The 20,882-nt window shown below is 47.7% G+C and overlaps 1 protein-coding gene across 5 annotated transcripts in view; it reads right to left on the minus strand.

Annotated features, from left to right (window-relative positions):
- VTCN1 (V-set domain containing T cell activation inhibitor 1) overlaps positions 1-9,999 on the minus strand; it is a 60,719-nt gene extending 50,720 nt beyond the window's left edge. For all 5 annotated transcript variants that reach the window (XM_035252591.3, XM_078332858.1, XM_009001968.4 and 2 more), the window contains exon 1: positions 9,896-9,999. In XM_035252591.3, coding sequence (XP_035108482.1) covers positions 9,896-9,927 — 32 coding nt within the window. In that variant the 5' untranslated portion in view covers positions 9,928-9,999. The remainder of the gene's footprint in view (positions 1-9,895) is intronic.
- Positions 10,000-20,882: the final 10,883 nt, after the last annotated feature.

Consider the following 20,882-nt stretch of genomic DNA (forward strand, 5'->3'; position numbering starts at 1 on the left):
ACTCACTGTGGGAATCACTGCCTAAGGCACTCAAACGCGAAGACTGCTAACAGAGTCGCGCATGGGGCTTGGGCCTTGTTGATGCTCACATTCCACTGGATAATGAATGGGTTGTTGGAAGGACCTTCAAAAGGCAGATGGGGGAATCCCACTGAGCCTTGGGGCTGGGTTTCCAAGAAGGCTGGCTTAATATAGCATATCCTAATCTAATAAAAGTGTAGAAATGCATACTACTCTACAGAGTTATAACTGCTGCAGTATTAAAAAGCAAGAATTCTTTTTTTTTAGATGGAGTTTGCTCTTGTTGCCCAGGCTGGAGTGCAGTGGTGTGATCTTAACTCACTGCAACCTCTGCCTCCTGAGTTCAAGCGATTCTCCTGCCTCAGCCTCTCTAGTAGCTGAGATTACAGGTACCTGCTACCACACCTGGCTATTTTTTTGTAGTTTTAGTAGAGATGGGGTTTTGCCATGTTGGGCAGGCTGGTCTTGAACTCCTGTCTTCGTGATCCGCCTGCCTCGGCCTCCCAAAGTGGTGGGATTACAGGCGTGAGCCACCTCACCAGGCCACAGGGATTCTTTTAACAGTAAAATTGCTTTAAAATTTTGTTTTAATACAGAAAGTTTTCATGGAAAAAGCAGAAGCATAAAAGCACACACGTTGTATTAACAACTATGTAAAAAACATTCACAATTAGGCTTGAAAAGGGCAAAAACAAAAAGAAAATAGTCATTTATGAGGATAGAACAATAGGCCAGTCATGGTGGCTCATTCCTATAATTCCAGTACCTTGGGACGCTGAAGTGGGAGGACTGCTTGAGTCCAGGAGTTTTTGAGACCAGGCTGGACAATATAGGGAGACTCTTCCAAAGTTTGTGTTCACGTTGGTTATTTGTGTTGCTGTACAGGACCTTCCAGCAACAACATTTACAAACAATAATTAGCTTTTTCAGCAAGGCTCCCAAAATCTGTTGGATTCCAATGTTTTAGATATTCTGCACATTAATTAATTAATTTATTTATTTTGAGGCAGGATCTCACTTTGTCGCCCAGGCTGGAGTGCAGTGGTGCAATCTCAGCCCCCTGCAACCTCCATCTCCTGGGGTCAAGCAATCCTCCCACATCAGCCTTCTGAGTAGCTGGAACTACAGGCATAATCCCAGCTCCCACGCCAGGCTAATTTTTGGGGTTTATTTGGTTTTTGTTTGCTGGGGTACAGGAGGCAGAGACAAGGTTTCTCCATGTTGCCTAGGCTGGCTTTGAATTACTGGGCTGAAGTGATCTGCCCGCCTTGGCTTCCCAAAGTACTTGGATTATAGGTATAAACCATCTGCCCAGACAATTTTATACATTTATAATGGGAAAGGAAAATAGTAGAAAAATAATCCTATCATAAATGCACAACTACAGCATAGAATCCACTCTTGTGGGTTAACTTAGGGAACTAGCTCCCATTTATAAAGCTGTGTCCCCAGGAAAATATCTTCCTGGTCTTGCTTAGGTTACTGTCCCAGAAGCCCCGCAGCAGCCTCTTGGTGGAGAATGAGATTTTCATTGCCCAAGGGAATTCCTCTGGCCAGGCCTTTAGACAAAGCCTGGCCTGCAGGAGGGACTCCTAGTGCAGCTGGCATCATGGGGCTGCTGACCAGAAAGGCACAGTAACTCAGGATTATAGCTTCTCCCCAGGGCTCTGTGGGGGAATCCCTCTATGTAGGGGATATTCTGGAATCCTAATCTCCCCCTTTCCCTGCACGCGTCCCACTCCCAAATGCAGCCTTTTCCCGAGGTTCTGAGCCAGCAGCAATTTGCAAGCCTGTCCCTAATATTCCTTGCATACCGTTCGTCTGAAGGAGATTTCATAAGTAAGTGCCCAAGAGATATAGCCCGTCTATGAGGAAGTACCCACAGAGCTGGCCCCAAGGTGAAGGTGACCACTGGGGACGAGGGGAGGGGTGAGCTTAAAAACTTGGCTTGTTTTGCTAAATTGCCGTGACCCTATATTAAGGTCCTTAGACAAAGAGCCTCCGGCCTAAGGCCAATAAAATGACACCGTGACGTTCCCATCACACCTGGCTGCTTCTCTTTTGTCTGCAAAGAGAGTCATTAATACTTGGTTCCTTTTCAAAAAATGGAAGAAAGAAGGAAGAGGCTGGAAGGCGGGTTCACTGGATGAGCAGAAGTGAAATCAAATCTCAGCTTCTTGCCTCGAGTAATTCCTCATCCAACTCTCCCGCCTCAGGGCTTTCCACCAGGACCTGTTTGGGAACCTCATCTCAGGCGTTAAGGGCTCACGGCAGGGGCTCCTCTGGATATGAAAAGAAATTCCCTCCCACGCAGTACTTGCTGTTACACGACTTACCCTATCATGCCTGGTAAGACTTCATGAAGCATCTGCCCACCGCGTTAAAGGACAGTCGTTCCCATACTGTTATATTCTGTTCCTGAACACTTAGGTCTTTTGGCAAAAGGTAGGGTCAATCATCAAACATAGGGAATGGATGAAAGGTGTGTCCTTGTACCTGACTGCAGAGCCTGGTGGCTCTGAGTTGTGGGGGCAGCAGAGGAGAAAAGCTGCCACCCGCAACCGGGTATAGAGAAATGGAGACCAAGGGACCAGCCCGCCCGATGTCAGGAGTGAGGGGGACAGCAGCAGATCAGGGGAGTGTAGTGTCATGGAAACCAAGAGAAGAAGGTGTTCCAGGAGGTGGTGGGGACATCTGTGTTGTGGGGACATCTGTGTTGATGCTGAAGTGAAGGCAAGGTGAGAACAGAGGAGTAAACATTAGACTGAGCAATGTGGAGGTGATTACAGGCACGAGCAGGAGCAGTATCTCGGAATCATGCGGACGAAATTCATCTAGAGTAAGCTGGAGAATAAGAATATGTTGCTAAGGGCTTTATGTCTTAGCTCATGTGATTCCTACAACAATCTTGTAGATTCTAATTCCTACAACAATGATGTAGATTCTAATATTATCCCCATTTTGCAGATGAGGAATCCAGGCACAGAGAGGATAAGTAAGTTGCCCAAGGTCACACAGTTAGAAGGTGGCAGAGTTGGACGGACCCAGGCAACCTGGCTCCAGTTTGTGCTTGAAACCTCTATACCTCATTCTGCTTCCGCAACACCATGAAACCAGGATGAGCACTCACTCCAGACCACACTAGCAACAAATGCTAAAAGGAAAAAAAGAGAGAGATGGGTGGGTAGCTGGGGAGCTTGTGGGGCTGAGGGAGGGTTTTCTTCTAAAATAGAAAATCCTGATACACGGGTTGCACGCTGATGGAAATAATAGAGGTGCAGAGGAGAGATTGATGATGTTGGCTGGAGGAGGTGTTTGTGAGCTGGGAGATGAGATGGATCCAGACCACAGAGGGGCTGACCTTTGATAGGAGCTGAGCAAATCCTCTGGTACCAGGAGGGGAGGTAGAGAAAAGGGGCACTGATGAGTGCAGCAGGTACTTTGGGATGTGAAAAGATGAAGGAGTACCTGTCTGCTGGTTTCTATTTTCTCAGTGGAAGGGAGAGCGAGATAATCACCTGAGGCTGGGTGGAGAGAAGGGATGAGGGTCGTAAGAGGATTGAAGAGGGAAGAGAGGTGCGAAACGGCCATTCCGGGGGTTGAAGTGCCAAAAAGAACACAATGAGGAGACGAGACAGGAAGCTACAAGAGACAATTCCTACATTTTGTGGATGCGCGCTCTCTCTCAAATCTTTCGTGGTTTTTATCTATGAAATTTTTTATTTTAAATTGTAGAGAAAGAAAAAGGAAAAACTGCCTGCCCTCTCTCCCATGACCGCTGTGCTGGCAGCAGCAGGAATGTGTCTGAAGCGACGTGATGGGAAATCTGAAGCACCGCAGGAAGATGGGTTGGGATTGCGAAAGGCACATACAGCCTGCGTTTCTTACCTGGAGAAACTTGGTGGCTTTCCTTTGTATTCATCAAGACCCATCTGCGGCTCTTGAGCACGCTTCTTAAAGAAGAACGTGGAATGATAAATGACCCCAGGTGAAATTTAGATCTATCTGGATTAAATCCTCCTGCTTTTCTGGAGGAATCAGGGACACAGAGAGGCTGCTAATACAGCATTTCTTGAACTTGGACGTGCCTGAGAGTCACCGGGAGGGCTTGTTACACCACAGTTTGCCGGGCCCTGCCCTCAGAGTTTCTGATTCTTTGCAGGATGGGGGCGATGAGAATTTTCATTTCTAATAGTTCCCAGATGAAGTGGATGCTGCTGGTTGGAAGGACTATACTTTGAACATTGAATTTGGACGGGGAAGGCCTTAGCGTTCATCTAGTTCACCACCTCAGGTGGCGGAGGATTTCCGCACACCTCACAGAACAAGGACAAGAAAGAGGATATCTGAGTCCACTGAGATCTCTAAAGATTTCAGACGAAATGCGCTTGAGCCCAGCTCCTATTGGTGGACTTGTCATTCCTCTCCCTCCCTCCAAGTCTCTGTCTTGCTGAAGAAACATGGGAGGGAATAATTTGAGAGCGATTAACACCTCAAGCGCTAACACTCTACGAGACGCTGCTATGAGCTCTTTACTTGTATTAACTCACGTAGTCTTTATAACAGCCCTGTGACCTGGGTGCCACTATTGTTAATGCCCAATTTACTGATGAGGTAATGAAGACACAGAGAGGCTAAGTAACTTCCTTGAGGTCACCCAGAGAGGAAGTAGAGAGCTGGAATACATCCACAGATCAGACGAACTCCAGCATCCAGGTTATTTCCACCCTTTCATACGGTAAAAGTAAGCATGTGTGAAGTCTTGGTCTCTCTGCCTTGTGGATTGTTGGTGCTTAGGCAAAGTGTGGTGCTTAGGTAATTGTGCTGGGGTCCAACACAATTCTTAGCTGGGGTTTTCTGAGCAATATAGGGTCATCGAAAAACCCGTTTTACCATTCTTGAATGTATGACCCTTGACAAGTTGCACACTTTATCCTGATTGTCCCATTCTTAAAATGAGGCATACTGACTCTCTGAATTTTTAAGCTCTGAGAGCATATATATCTATACGCACACACACACACGTATACATACGTGTGTGCATATATATATATATATATGTATATATATGCTTTCAGAGCTTCATGAAATTGAAGTTAACAAATTTTTATGGAGAGTCAACCATGTACCATGGGTTGTAGAGGGAGCTGCAAGCAATAAGTATAGCAATCGCTAACATTTATGAAGCTCCTAGGATGTGCCAGGAACATGATTATCACATGTCATTCATACAGCCCTAGGAGTTAGGTACTATTATCTCCCCCACTCCATAAACAGGGCAATTGCTTAGAGGGTAAATGTTTATGGTGGCACAAGGCTTTGAATCCAGATGCGTAGCCATAGTGCCACATTGCCTCCCTACAACCGTGAGCAAGACAGAGCCCCAACCCCCAAGCAGCTAACCCTGCTGACGGAAACAGACAGGCACCAGGAACAGATATTCATCCACATGGCTGACTGTGAACGTAAGAGGAGCAACTGATGGCCACTAGAAAGACCCAGGCCGGGCGCGGTGGCTCACGCCTGTAATCCCAGCACTTTGGGAGGCTGAGGCGGGTGGATCACGAGGTCAAGAGATCGAGACCATCCTGGTCAACATGGTGAAACCCCGTCTCTACTCAAAATACAAAAAATTAGCTGGGCATGGTGGCGCGTGCCTGTAATCCCAGCTACTCAGGAGGCGGAGGCAGGAGAATTGCCTGAACCCAGGAGGCGGAGTTTGTGGTGAGCCGGGATCGCGCCATTGCACTCCAGCCTGGGTGACATGAGCGAAACTCAGCCTCAAAAAAAAAAGAAGAAAGAAAGAAAGAAAGAAAGAAAGAAAGAAAGAAAGAAAGAAGGAAGGAAGGAAGGAAGGAAGGAAGGAAGGAAGGAAGGAAGGAAGGAAGGAAAGAAAGAAAAGAGATCCTGTAAGACTTTAAAGAGGTGGTGGCATTTGAGCTGAACATTGAAAGAAATGAGTAGCATTGCAATAGGTGGAGATGGCGGAAAAGCGTAATAACACTCAGAAAATAATCTACCCCCGACAGGGCCAGGAACACAGGTGCCACCTATTTAGCTCTCTCTTCCAATGTACAATTTATCTCATTTTGCCGATTCCTGTCCTGTTCACAGGATGGACTCAGAAGGTTCTGAAGGCTCAGATTTTATAGGCTCAGGAAAGCTGAAAGTTGGACGCCCGTGTGGCCTTTGATGAAACCTCCTCGCCCAGGCTCAAGCAAGATTTCCTTACCAGGCACTGTTCTATCCAACCGTCGGAGTGTGAGATGTCTGAGCCAGGCACCAGCTTGCAAACCTCCGAGAAATGGGAAACCCTCCCCCAAAGCAGACTCCCTGAGCCTCCTTCTTCTAGGCTCCCTTATTCTCTACTTCATCCATCTTCTTCTGGTAGAAAGATCCCTGGTCCTTCCTTCTCAGTAGCTTCCTTCCTGTGACATGCTGTTATGAATCCCACTGTCACTAGTGATTTCAGATGAAACAGAGCCAAAGCTTATGGATCGCTAGTCCTGCGTGTTCCGTGAAACTCCGCTCTGTTGACATCCATTAATCTCTATCCTGGCCTCTTGCTACCTTTCTTACCATTTATTCTCAGCTCTTTCCTTGACCCCCCTCTTCCTCTGCCCACTTGAATGTTGGCGATCTTCAGATCTCCATCCTGGACCCTTGCTTCTCTCCCTCCATCTGCTCTCCTTAGCAGCCTCCCCCTATGACTATTCCTTGCCCTTGAGCTGTTGACACACAGATGTCTATCCCCAGCCCTGCCCTCTCCATGTTTTAGCCTCATGCCTTCTGCTGCCCAGGGAGCATCCCCATCTGAAGGCCCCAGGGGGATCTCAAGTTCAACACATTAACCAGCTCTCCTCTCTCTTCCTTGTCCCCAAGTCACTGCACCCAATCCAGAAACATGGGAGTCATTCTAGGATCTGCCCCTTGCCCCGTCTACTCTTATTCTGCAGCATCCTACCTGCCCCTCCAATCATTGATCAAATGTCACCAGTTTTAAGTCCAGCATTTCCTGAATCCTTTTTCCTCCCGTGGTTCTTTACTGTCACGCTCATCTATGCCGGGTCCCTATCAGTCTGTATACTCCGTCCACAGCTGTTTCCCCACTCTTCTTCTGGCCTCCAGGCTTGCTGCCCACCTGAGATGAAAACCACCAAGGTTGCCCTGCTTCAGAGCCTGCAAGGGCTCCACATCACCACAAATCCCCATTCTGAGTCTAGTGAAGAAGACCCAGTATGACCTGCTGTGACCTCTCGGCCTCATCTCTCACAATTCCCTGCCTCAAACTTCAAGTCATGATGACAAAGAGTGGGGTGCAGCTTTCCCACACACCATGCTCATTCATGAGTTGTGTTGTATTTGATTTAATTCTGTTTCCCCTACCTGGATGGCCTCTTCCACCCTTCGTCACCTGGGTCATACAAACTCATTATTCAAGACACAGCCCACCCATCCTCTGGCTCAGAAACCCTCCCAAAGCCTTGGGTGAGGGAAGTGCTCCCTTTGCAACCTGTGTTTATTGTCTCAGGATGTATGGGCGGCACGCTAGAGTTGTTATTGGGGAGTCTTTCTCCCCTATTAGGTTATGATCTTGACATCATCTTAGTCACCTTTGCCCCGTTGTCTAGTGCAATATTCAGGACATAGTCAGTGCTCGGTTAATATTGTTGACTAGAACTTAACCCCCTCAAAGCAAGGATTGTCCACCCTTGTCCTCCTAGCAGGGACTCAGCAGATGTTCCATGAGCGAATGCTGCCACTCTTGATGGCCATGATGGGGACCGGGGAACACACACAGCTCCGAAGTGTGCACGGAGGCCAGTCACGATGGAAACTGTACATCAGCATTCCATCCGTGAGCAGCACGCGTGCTCAGAGTGAGATCTGAAGGAATTCGGCTCTCTGGCAATTATTAATACTTAGGAGCATGACTCACCAGGTCCACAGAGGACAGCAGTCCCTTTCATGAACGTTCCTGCAACCCCACAGTCATGATCACCTCCAGGAGAGGTGTATTTTACTAATTAAAGCCATCATGACAAAGGAAGAGGGCCAAGAGTTCCCCGGGGCAGGCTCCACCTGCATCCCTGAGACTAGCTTTCAGGATCCTGCTCCCCGCTGAAGCTGCTCGTCGGCCCTCTTCCTGGAGGCCCCTTGCACATGGACATGGAGGTCCATGCCACCCTCATGGACAGTCACGCTTCTGAAACTGCAGAGCGTGAATAGCTAACAAGGCATGCAGGGGCCAACAAGAGGAGCTCTGTTGATTTCAATGGGTTTCTGAAGGATGAGGGATCCGAATTTTGAACACCCACCTCCTGCTAATCCTCCAGCAAAACCAGTCAGGCTGGTTGCAATGCATTATGAGAGAGCCCACACATCCCGTCCGACCTCCAACAACGGAGCCACTTGTTGCATGAGGAACGTTTCATGTCCCTGGGATCAGGCTGGGGGAATGGGGTGCATGGGGAGCTGGAACTGGCAGGAGCAGGGGTAAGGGTGGCAGAGGGAGAGAGCTTGGGATTTCAGAGCAAGATCCCCTCATGCACAGCTGCACATTCACCTGCATTTAACTTCTCTGAGGTGACAACGAGCCTTCACAAGGCAGTGGTGGACACGCTGTTCTAAGGCATTTAGTGCAAGGCAGGGAAAGAGGCGCTTGCAAAACGCTGGCTCCTCTGACACAGGTGCTTCTTAGGGACGTCCTCTCTGGGCAGAAGGATCTAGAGGGAAGAGCCCCGCTACCCACTGCTTCTCCTGGAGTGCAGTGCCCTGGCCACCCACAGGGTCGGGAGGAGGAGTGCGGCTGCAGCCGCCCCTGGCAGCCCTGCGGAGCCCCCACCCCTGCTATTCGGCAGGTGAATTCAGATAAACGTGAGTCGAGTGAGGGGAACTGACATTTTGTTTCAAGGAAAAGAATTTTCTAGGCTGCCTCTGGGAAGGAACATTACTCTCTTAGTCTCTTCACAAACTTTTCACGGTTGAGCTGAGGATTCCTTTCCTCTCTCCTTCCCTCTCTTCTTCCTTTTGTGGGAAAAGAAACAGAAATAGGAGGACTGGTCCTTCAAACAACCTCTAGAGCCAACAGGTACCAGTCTCCCTAATAGCTGTCCTGAGTTGTGACTGACACTGAACATACCATTTCAAGAAAAGCCTGCGCTTGCTATCTCTTCCCTTCCGGGAGGGTAAATGCTGTTTGGAGGGGAAAAGAGGCAACCAATGTGGCTCAGGAGAGAAGCAAAGGGTGGGGGAGGGGACTTGCTTCCTTCTTCCTCTCTGGGGAGTTCAGCAAGAGCAAGGTCTCCTCTCCAAGGATCTCCTAGGAAAATAGGGACCCCATCCTTGAGCTGGGTGGGGTCTGGGGAGGGGTGTTGGTGTGAATTGCTCAGGAGTAGCAAGAAATCACCCCCACAGAGAAGAACCAAATCACATTCTCCTCCTTCACCCCGGGCGCTGTATAGAGGGTCCTCCTGCACCCCCTGCCAGTCATAGTCATGGATTTCCTGCCATCCCACCACACAGCCCATGCCAGCCTGCTCAGTGCCCCCATGGTGCTCGCAGGCTTGGCATCTCAGGGGAGTGCCCAGCCTGGCACACACTCCCCTCAGTCCAAGCTGCCCAGCAAGTGCCAGCTGTCCATGGCAGGCCACCAACCAAAAACCTCCCTAACCCTGAACAGGTGCCCTGAGCAGCTGAGGTGAGATGTTAAGTCAAGTCCAGTTAGGTTCTTGCCATTCTCCTCCTGGCCCAATGCTGGATCAGATAAAATTGCAGGTGGGGTCCTACGGGACAGCCCAGCGGTGCCCAGCACCCCCAAAAGACCTCACTGCTGTTCCCTTCACCCGTAAGGAGAGACAGAGGAGTACACTACCTCCAGAAGAGGATCTGCCCCAGGGAAGCCATGGCTGGGGAAGGTTCCCGGAGTATCTGGGTCCTGGCTGAGTGGAGCTGCTGCTGCCCTCCTCGATGACTCACAGCCAGCTCCCGTGTGCTGGCCTTAAATAGTGTGTGCAGGCCGGGAGTGGTGCGTGCAGCTGTGGACGGCTCAGGTATGAGGAAACAGGGTGGCTGTGCAGAGTTCCCTGCAGACACAGCAGCTGCCGACTGCAGCCAGCCAGCCAAGCCAGGGGCCCAGAGCTGCCTTTCTGAGCTTTGAATTTGGGAGAGGGTGAGGAGCAAAGGCTTCCCAGGCCCTTGCTTCAGGGCTTGTATTCTCTCCTGACTGTGGAAAGGAGGGAGATTTCATCTCAAAATAAGAAGGACTGGAACAGCTCAAAGTGTCAGGCTAGGCTAGAGCCTGGAGCCCAGGAGTCCCCATTCCTGATGGTAGCTGATGCTCAGACAGAGGCTGGGTCACCACTGGTCAGGTCTCTTGTGGAGGAGACTCATGCTGGGAGACCTCAGGAAAGCCATGAGCTGAAGTGACAAGACTGCTGAGTTTGTCACTCAAGACTGAACCTGCCTAGGTCTCCTGAGATGCCCAGCTGGATGTGCAATTCTCTTCCAGTTTCATTTCAGTGGGACAGGGAGAGGGCCAGCCCTTCCCACCTTGCAATCTTTTTGAGACTCCAAAAAGACACTGAATGTGCTCTGCTTCAACTGCCCCTCTCTCTGGAGATCCCAATACCCAGAAGCTATTGCTGTCCAAGGTGAGCAGGTCAGCAAAAATAGCCAACGTTTCACCCAGCAGATGGCCGGCTAGGCAAGACGCTCATTAAAGCCTAAATCTTGCACACTCTCCCGCCCTATTGCTTCCTTCAGCCCCCAGTGGCACCTCGGATGGGAAAGTTTCAGGACTGGCTGCTGGGCATCCTGCTGCTGCTGACTGACTACGTTCGCAGTGAAGGTGCTCCAGGCCTTCGGCAGCCTCCTCCTAGCGTTGGCATGGGAGCAGGTGGAGCAACCATTTAGTGAAGCTGGCTCAGGAAGGGAGAACTGAGGGGTGAAAAGAAGGCAGCAGGAGAGGGCAAAGTCAAGTGGAAAGACCTTTAGAGTCAAAGAGCCACGTTCGAATCCTGGATTCCTGATTAATCGTGTGACTTTGAGAATATCACTTTACTTTTCTTCAAGGTGTGTCTCGCCGGGTTGTGAGGAGAAATAAATGAGATGGGTCTGTGCGCCTCCCCTTCCCCAGAGTCAGTAAAGGGCGATGCCCTGGAATCTACGCAGTGCTGGTGCTGAGTGGATCCTTCCGGGTCTGGGGAAGCTGAGGACAGTGGGAGCAGTGGTTTCTGTAATTCCAATCAAAGGCAGCCCCGGCTGGGCACTGTGGCTCAAGCCTATGATCCCAATATTTTGGGAGGCCATGGTAGAAGGAATTTTTTTTTTCTTTTTTTCTTTTTTTGAGACAGAGTCTCACTTTGTCCTGTAGGCTGGAGTGCAGTGGTGCAATCTTAGCTGACTGCAACCTCTGCCTCCCTGGTTCAGGTGATTCTCCTGCCTCAGCCTCCCAAGTAGCTGGGATTACAGGCACACGCCATCACACCTGGCTAATTTTTGTATTTTTAGTAAAGACGGGATTTCTGCATATTGGCCAGGCTGGTCTCAAACTCCTAATTTCAAGTGATCCACCCACCTCAGCTTTCCAAAGTACTGGGATTACAGGCATGAGCCACTGAGCCTGGCCCGTGGAAGGAATTCTTGAGCGTAGTAGTTCGAAACTAGCCTAAGCAGCGTAGTGAGACTTCGTCTCTACAAAGCTAAAACAAAGAATCCTTCTGGTAAGAGATAAACAAACAAAAAAATCTGCTGGACATATAGTCCCAGCTGCTCAGGAGGCTGGGATGGGAGGATCACTTGAGCCCAGAAGGTGGAAGCTGCAGTGAGCCATGATCATGTCACTACTCTCCACGCTGGGCAACAGAGCCAGAGCAACACTCTGCCTTGAAAAAAAAAGAAAGCAGCCCACATCACACACCCTGAAGCAGAGCACAGAGTTTCTCTCTTATAGCCATGCGTTGTCACTAAAGGGATGGCTAAGGGTGACCCTGGAGGGAAAATCAAGACAGCTCAGCAGAGACACCGCCGGGTGAGAGGGAAAAAGCGGCTGAAACGGCCACCTGTTACAGGGCAGGCCTTTATCTGGCAGGGACGTGGAGCTGAAAAGCATTTTGCTGCCTCTGGAGAAGCAAATAGCCAGTACTCTGGTTGTAACTCCCAAACCTGAAGAGTATCACATGCAAAACAACAAGCCAAACGTGTGTGTGTGTGTGTGTGTGCGTGCGTGCGTGCGTGTGCATGTGTGAAGAGAGAGTCTTGGAAACAGTGAACTCTCCAGCATGTGAGGGCCCCTCTTGGCTCCCCTGACACTGTTCTCTGAGACTCTCACTAATGCCCCTCACCGTCTTGTGCCCAGGCCCTTTTCCTTCACCTCTCCCGTAAGGGATAGGGGTCCCTGTGGTCCTGTCCTCTGCCTTCTCTTCTCACAGCACGCATGTGCCCTGAGCGACCTCATCCCCTGCTCTGCTTCAACTGCTCCTCTCTCTGGACATCACAACATCTGTATCCGCAGCTCCCATCCCTTGACCAAACCCTAACCCCACAGACCCAGCTGCTTAGTGGACATCTGCACTCGGCTGTCTAGAAGGCCCCATCTTCCATTCTCAACAACTTTGAGATCTTTCTAAAATGCAAACCTGGCTCCTCCTCCTAGGTCACCCCTCTTGGAACACAGCAGCATCCCACACTAGGCTGCACAGCTGAAACCTCGAAGTCACCCTTTACTCCCCCTGCCCCTCTCCCTACACCCCTGATTCCTCCTCCTTGCCTTGGTCTACTAGGGCTGTCATAACAAAGTACCAGAGATAGGTGGTTGAAGCAGTAGAAATGGATTTTCTCACAATTCTGGAGGCCGCACAGCTGAGATCAAGGTGTCGGCAGAGCTGGTTTCTCCCGAGCCTCTCTCCGTGGCTTGTAGACGGCGACTTCTCCTTGCATCTTCACTTGGCCTTCTCTCTGTGTGTGTGTCCTGATCGCCTCTTCTTTTTTTTTCTTGACACAGAATCTTGCTCCGTCCCCCAGGCTGAAGTGCAATGGTGTGATCTCGGCTCATTGCAACCTCCACCTCCCAGATTCAAGAAATTCTCCTGCGTTAGCCTCCCAAGTAGCGGGAATTACAGGTGCCTGCCACCACACCCGGCTAATTTTCTGTATTTTTAGTAAAGTCATGGTTTCACCACATTGGCCAGGCTGGTCTTGAACTCCTGACCTCAAGTGATCCTCCTGCCTTGGCCTCCCAAAGTGTACAGATCATAAGTGTGAGTCACCGCACCCAGCCCTCTTCTCATCTTCATATAAGAATACCAGTCATATTGGATTAGGGCCCACCCTAATCACCTCATTTTAACTTAATTACTTCTTCGGAGGCCTTATCACCAAATGCAAGGGTGGACTATGAATTTGGGGAGAGACATAATTCAGCCTGTAGAACTCCTCTGTGCCTCCTAAGTCCATCCCTTTTCTCTGTCCGCAATACTATTGCCCAATTTCCTCCCTCATCATTTCCAATTTGAATTAAATTACTAAATAGTGTCCTTCTCCTAGTCTGCCTCTACCTGTGCTGATCCACCCACTTCCACTAGGGTGATCTTTCTAAAATGCAAATCTGGCCAGCGTGGTTGCTCACTCCTGTAATCCCAGCACTTTGGGAGGCTGAGGTGGATGGATCATGAGATCAGGAGTTTGAGCCCAACCTTGCTAACATGGTGAAACTCCATCTCTACTAAAAATACAAAAAATTAGCCAGGCATGGTGGCACGCACCTGTAATCCCAGGTACTCCGGATGCTGAGGCAGAAGAATCACTTGAATCTGGAGGCGGAGGATGCAGTGAGTCGAGATTGTGCCATTGCATTCCAGCCTGGATGATGGAGCAAGACTCCTTCTCAAGAACAAAATAAATAAATAAATGAATAAATAAAGAAAGGCCGGCGCGGTGGCTCACGCCTGTAATCCAAGCACTTTGGGAGGCCAAGGTGGGTGGATCACGAGGTCAAGAGATCGAGACCATCCTGGTCAACATGGTGAAACCCCATCTCTACTAAAAATACAAAAAATTAGCTGGGCATGGTGGCGTGTGCCTGTAATCCCAGCTGCTCGGGAGGCTGAGGCGGGAGAATTGCCTGAACCCAGGAGGCGGAGGTTGCAGTGAGCCAAGAACACGCCATTGCACTCCAGCCTGGGTAACAAGAGCGAAACTCGGTCTCGAAAAACAAACAAACAAACAAATAAATAAATACAATGCAAATCTGATGAGGCCACTTGCCTGCTTGAAACGACCAGTGCTTCTCCAGAGCCTGTGGTCTGGCCTCTGCCTACCTCTCCAGACTTTTTCCTCACGTCCCCTCTTCTCACTCTGTGGACCAGCCATGCTGAGCTGCTTTAGAGGATTGCGCTCAAATGCCAGTGTGCACTCCCAAGCCATCTTGTCTTTAGACATATTGCTCTTTCTACCTGGAATCCGTTCCTGCCTTTTTCTTGTTTTATATAAAATTTATGGGAACATTTCTCAACAACTACCATCTGGCAGGTGCCATGCTCCGGGCTCCCACGTGAACTTGGTGCCACTTTCTGTGTTCCTAAATTGGAACCATTGAATTGTCTGTCTCCTTCACTAGACACACCTTAATAGAAAAGTGTCTTACTCGCTTTTCTATTTCACACCAGAGCATAAGGCATGCATGGAGTAAGCAACCATTAAACGTTTGTTGGATAAATGCACATTTTTCTTTCACGGCACACAGTAAAATCTCATTTACGCATTTATCTCATTGCTAGTCTGTGAGCTCCCGGAGGGTAAAAACTATGCCTCCTTGATCTCTTTTTGTTATCAGGTCCTAACACCGTGCCAGACGTAAAAAGCACTCAGTAGCATTTGATGGATGAGTGAGCAGGGATCAGCTCGCTGTGTGATCAATCAAAGATTTTCCAGAGATGTCTTGTGAGCTGAACTGACACTACTACAGGCAGCAGAGAACAAGCTGCATGAGGTAGAGGAACAATTTAGGACTAGGACACAAGTAAAGCAGATGCAGGAGACAAAACACAAAATCGATTCTCTCCTTGTTGATCTTAAGGAAAGAGAGAGACAGAGACTAACTTAATGTATCTGGAACCAAAATATCTTACAAAATTTTTTTAAGAAGTATTTAAATAACCCACTCACCTGGAGCTCTATTTTTTCATTGTGCATCTGCTCATTTTCCTGTGTATCAGGCTTAGATTTCCTGGAAAGCACACCCATTTTGGCTATGATAGGAAGAGCACCTGCCTGTGAGTGACTGTGGGTCTGGCCGGTTGTTCCAAGTGCTGGCACAGAAGCGGGCTCTGTGCTGTGCGTGTGGCTGGACTAGGCATGCTGCAAGTCATTCCCCTAGGAGTCTCCAGCATCTAGACAAGGGGACACAGTGGCACCTAGACAAGGGGAACACAGTGGCACCTAGACAAGGGGAACACAGTGGCATCTAGACAAGGGGAACACAGTGGCACCTAGACAAGGGGAACACAGTGGCATCTAGACAAGGGGAACACAGTGGCACCTAGACAAGGGGAACACAGTGGCATCTAGACAAGGGGAACACAGTGGCACCTGGACAAGGGGAACACAGTGGCATCTAGACAAGGGGAACACAGTGGCATCTAGACAAGGGGAACACAGTGGCATCTAGACAAGGGGAACACAGTGGCATCTAGACAAGGGGAACACAGTGGCACCTGGACAAGGGGAACACAGTGGCATCTAGACAAGGGGAACACAGTGGCACCTGGACAAGGGGAACACAGTGGCATCTAGACAAGGGGAACACAGTGGCACCTGGACAAGGGGAACACAGTGGCATCTAGACAAGGGGAACACAGTGGCACCTAGACAAGGGGAACACAGTGGCATCTAGACAAGGGGAACACAGTGGCACCCAGGCAGCGGTTTCCATGACCCAAAAGCCCCAGAGCGGGTGTTACAGCATGCTAATTAGCTCTTTTAGTCCCGCCATCTGGAGCCCAGTGGACAGTGGCATGTTAACAGCTCTGTCAGCACCTCACCCCACTCTGGGCAGCAGCTCTGGGGCTAACAGCACCACCACTGCTTCCTGTCACAGGGGGCGGCTGCCCTTCACCAGTAGAGGACCGGGGGCCACCGTGTCACAGCCTTCCGTGTAACCTCATTTGTTGGGTCCCGACTTCTTCTCCCATGTCCAAGAAGAATGCGGTCATGCTGACAATGGAAGGACTGGGTCTGAACAAGACCTGGGCAGGGGCATTGCTGGCAGGAGCTCTCGGACTGGCAAAATGATCCAGAAAAATCCCGTGTCATTGTGACTTCTGGAGCAATGGCTGGCCATTGTTTATGTCTATGCCCTAGCACAGTTCAGGCCCCGCTATCCTTCTCGCCTAGTGGGCTCTCCTTAGCTTTACAGAGGCAGTTAAGTTTGGAGGAAGGGCTATTCTCACGTCAACTATAAATTAAATGTCTCCCAAAGTTAGCTTGGCCCAAGCCCAGTAATAATTAAGTGTAGCTTGAAGGCCAAAGGCCAGGAGTGAGTTCGCTAGATCAGCTCTCCCCAGTTGCCATAATTTTCTCACTGTTACAATTTTTGCAACGGCAGTTTCAATTCTGAGAAACACCTTGTCATTATCAGGAATTTGGAATCCTGCTGAAGGAGAAGAGATCTTACAATATTCTGCAGAACTGGGAAGAGCAGACCTTGTAGTCTTAATATAGCACACTTCAAAAACGGTAATTGAAAAGGATGCTGACGTCTGGTAGAATATTAAGGAGCCATCATTTGGTCTAAGGCCTTGACTTTCTTCCACCTGTTACTGGCGCTTCCTTTTAAGGGAAGGGCTAAGTGCTTCATCACTGGCCGGGCTGAGGACCAGGATCTGAGGCAGATGCATACTTTTTCTTCATTCCTCCTCTCTCATCCTTCAGCCAAAAGCTCTCAGGCATCAATTCCTGGCAGCCCTGCCAGCTTTTACCAGTTCACTAATCTGTGTGACCCCCTGCTGCCATCACTAAGTCAGAATGTCCTGGGGCCTGGGTGGAATCCCTGGTCAGCAGATCCCATGTGTACTTATTTATTTGAAACAGGGCCTCACTCTCTTGCCCAGGTTGGGGTGCAGTGGCGTGATCTCAGCTCACTGCAACCTCCACTTTCTGGGATCAGGTGATCCTCCCACCTCAGTCTCCCGAGTAGCTGGGACTACAGGTGTGTGCCAACACACCCAGCTAATTTTTATATTTTTAGTAGATGGGTTTTCAACATGTTGGCCAGGCTGGTCTCGAACTCCTGGCCTCAAGTGATCTGCCTGCCTTGGTCTCCCAAAGTGCTTGGATTATAGGCATGAGCCACTGTGAGGAAGGATCTGTTCTACGCCTCTCTCCTTGGCTTATAGTTGGCCATCTTCTCTTTATGCCTCTTCTATCATCTTTCCTCTATGCATCTGCCTGTGTGTCCAAACTTTTTCTTTTTATAAGAATACCAGTCACATTGGATTAGGACCCACCCTAATGACCTCATTATACATGGATTACCTCTCTAAAGATACCAGTCTCTAAACTCCAACTGATTTCACATTCTGAGCTGCTGAAGGGCATGGTTAGGACTCTAGTATATCTTTTTGGGAGTTGCAATGGACTGAATCTGTCCTTCCAAAATGCATACGTTGAAATCCTAACCCCTGATTAGATGGCACTGGGAGATGGGACCTCTGGGAGATGATTCGGTCATGAGGGAGGAGCCCTCATGAATGAGATTGAGTGCCCTTATAAAATCGACACTCGGCCAGTCACAGTGGCTTATGCCTGTAATTCCAGCACTTTGGGAGGCCAAGGTGGGTGGATTACTTGTGGTCAGGAGTTCGAGACCAGTCTAGCCAATGTGAGGAAACCCCATCTCCACTAAAAATCTACAAAAATTAGCCGGGTGTGGTGGCGGGTACCTGTAATCCTAGCTACTCAGGAGGCTGAGGCAAGACAATCACTTGAACCCAGGAAGTGGAGGTCGTAGTGAGCTGAGATCACACCATTGCACTCCGGCCTGGGTGGCAGAGCAAAACTCCATCCCCCAAAAAAGGTGGGGGAGGTGCCCAGAGAGCGCTCTCATCTTCCGTCTTCTATGTGAGGAGAAACAAAAGGTCAGCAGTCTGCTTCCCAGAAGAGAGCCTCACCACAGCCTGAGCATGCTGGCATCCTGATCTTGAACTTCCAGACTCAGAATGGTGAGAAATGCATGTTTGTTGTTTAATCCATCTAGTCCTTGGTATTCTGTTAGAGCAGCCCAGATGGATGAAGAGAGTGAGACACAATTCCACCTTAACTGTTTTCTGGAGGCCACAGTTCCACCTTAACTGTTTCCTGGAGGAGGCCCACTTGGGTGTGGGGTTAATTTGGCTCTGCAAAAATGTCACAAAATTTCTCCCTTTTCTTCACACTCTTAAGTATTCCCTTCCCATCCGAACTCTAGCCTTGCCATGTTACTTGCTTCAGTCACTGGGACCATAACAAATGCGATACAAGCAGAGCCTTAAAGCACGTGGACGTGGACATTGGTGCTTGCGCGATTGCTGCTTCCTGGAACCTGTGATTACCGTACAAATACAGATGAATCCATTGAACCCAAAGTATGGAATCTTGAGCAAACAAGTGATTGATGCTTCAAGCCAAACAATTCTGGGATGGTTTGTACACAGAAAAAAATAGCTAATGTAAGGAGCAAAATCAAAATGAGAAAGTTGTTTGCAACTGACCACAAATGAAGGGCTTAGGTTTCTAATACACGTTTTTCCATATGTAAATTTCCTTCTTATGAAATATGAGAGCTCAACAACTCGGTAGAAAAATGGGCAGATTATGAATATACAGTTCATGAAGAAAATACAAACAGTTGTTTAAATATATGCACGCACGCTCAATCTCATTCATTGTATGATAAATTCAGATTGAAACTCCATCAAGACACAATTTTCACCTCTCAGATTGGAAAAATACAAGGGTTTGGTAACACGCTGAGCTGGCAAAGACATGAGGAAACAGGCACTCTAATACCCTGCAGGTGGGAGTAAAACCTGACAGAGGACAATCTGGCAACAGCTATGAAAATTACAAATGCAGATGGTTGCATCTAATAGCTGCACTTCCAGGAACTTACCCTACAATGTACTCGTATACAAAGTGACACATGCACAAGATTATTCAATGCAGTATTGTTTATAATAGCGAAAGACTGGCAATGACCTAAATGCCCCTCAGCAGGAGGTTCCATGGTTTGCAGAGTATTGTCACAAACACTCCTCAACAGAGAGAGCCTCCCAATAATCCTTGGGTAGGTAGAGGTGGTGTACAGTCATATAGTGGAATACTATGCAACTGTGAAAAATGTGGAAGCTGGAAGTTACTGATATGAAAAAATACCCAAGATGTGTTGGTAAAAAATGATGTAAATTACAGAAGTACACACACACACACACACACACTCATATATATACACACACACTCATATATATACACACACACTCATATATACACACACATTCATATATATACACACACATTCATATATATACACACACACTCATATATACACACACACTCATATATACACACACTCATATATATACACACACTCATATATATACACACATTCGTATATATACACACACACTCATATATATATACACACATTCATATATACACACACACATATATACACACACATATATATACACACACATTCATATATACACACACATATATACACACACATTCATATATACACACACATTCATATATACACACACATATATATACACACACATATATACACACACACATTCATATATATATACGCACACTCATATATATACACACACATTCATATATATATACACACACTCATATATATACACACACTCATATATACACACACATTCATATATATACACACACTCATATATATATACACACATTCATATATACACACACATATATACGTACACATATATACACACACATTCATATATACACACACATATATACACACACACATTATACACACACATTCATACATACATACACACACATTCATATATACACACATATATACACACACACATTCATCTATATATACACACATATATACACACACTCATATATACACACACACATATATATACACCACACATATATATACACACACACTCATATATATACACACTCACTCATATATACACACATGCTTATATATATACACACACACATTCATATATATATACACACACATATATATACACACACATTCATATATATACACACATATATACACACACACTCATATATATACACACTCACACTCATATATATACACACATGCTTATATATATACACACACATTCATATATATACACATATACACACACATATATATACACACACATTCATATATACACACATATATACACACACACTCATATATATACACACTCACACTCATATATACACACATGCTTATATATATACACACACATTCATATATATACACACACTCATATATATTACACACTCACATTCATATACATATATACACACACATATATATATAAACACACACACGTGCGCGCGCGCACACACACACACACACACACACACATCTGGATTTGCTTCTATGTGCATAAAGAGACCAGAAAAGAACGCACAGGAAGCTAGTATAGGATTCACAGGTTACTCACAGGATGTGGCGGTACAGGGCACACAATGAACAGAAGTGGGAGGGAGACTTTTCATTATGTAGTTTTTGTATTTTTTAATTTTTAAAACTTGTATTATCTATTCAAAAATGTAACTAATAAAATTAAATATGTAGGAAA

The sequence above is a fragment of the Callithrix jacchus genome, chromosome 7 (genome assembly GCF_049354715.1).
Source record: "Callithrix jacchus isolate 240 chromosome 7, calJac240_pri, whole genome shotgun sequence".
Taxonomy (NCBI): Eukaryota; Metazoa; Chordata; class Mammalia; order Primates; family Cebidae; genus Callithrix; species Callithrix jacchus.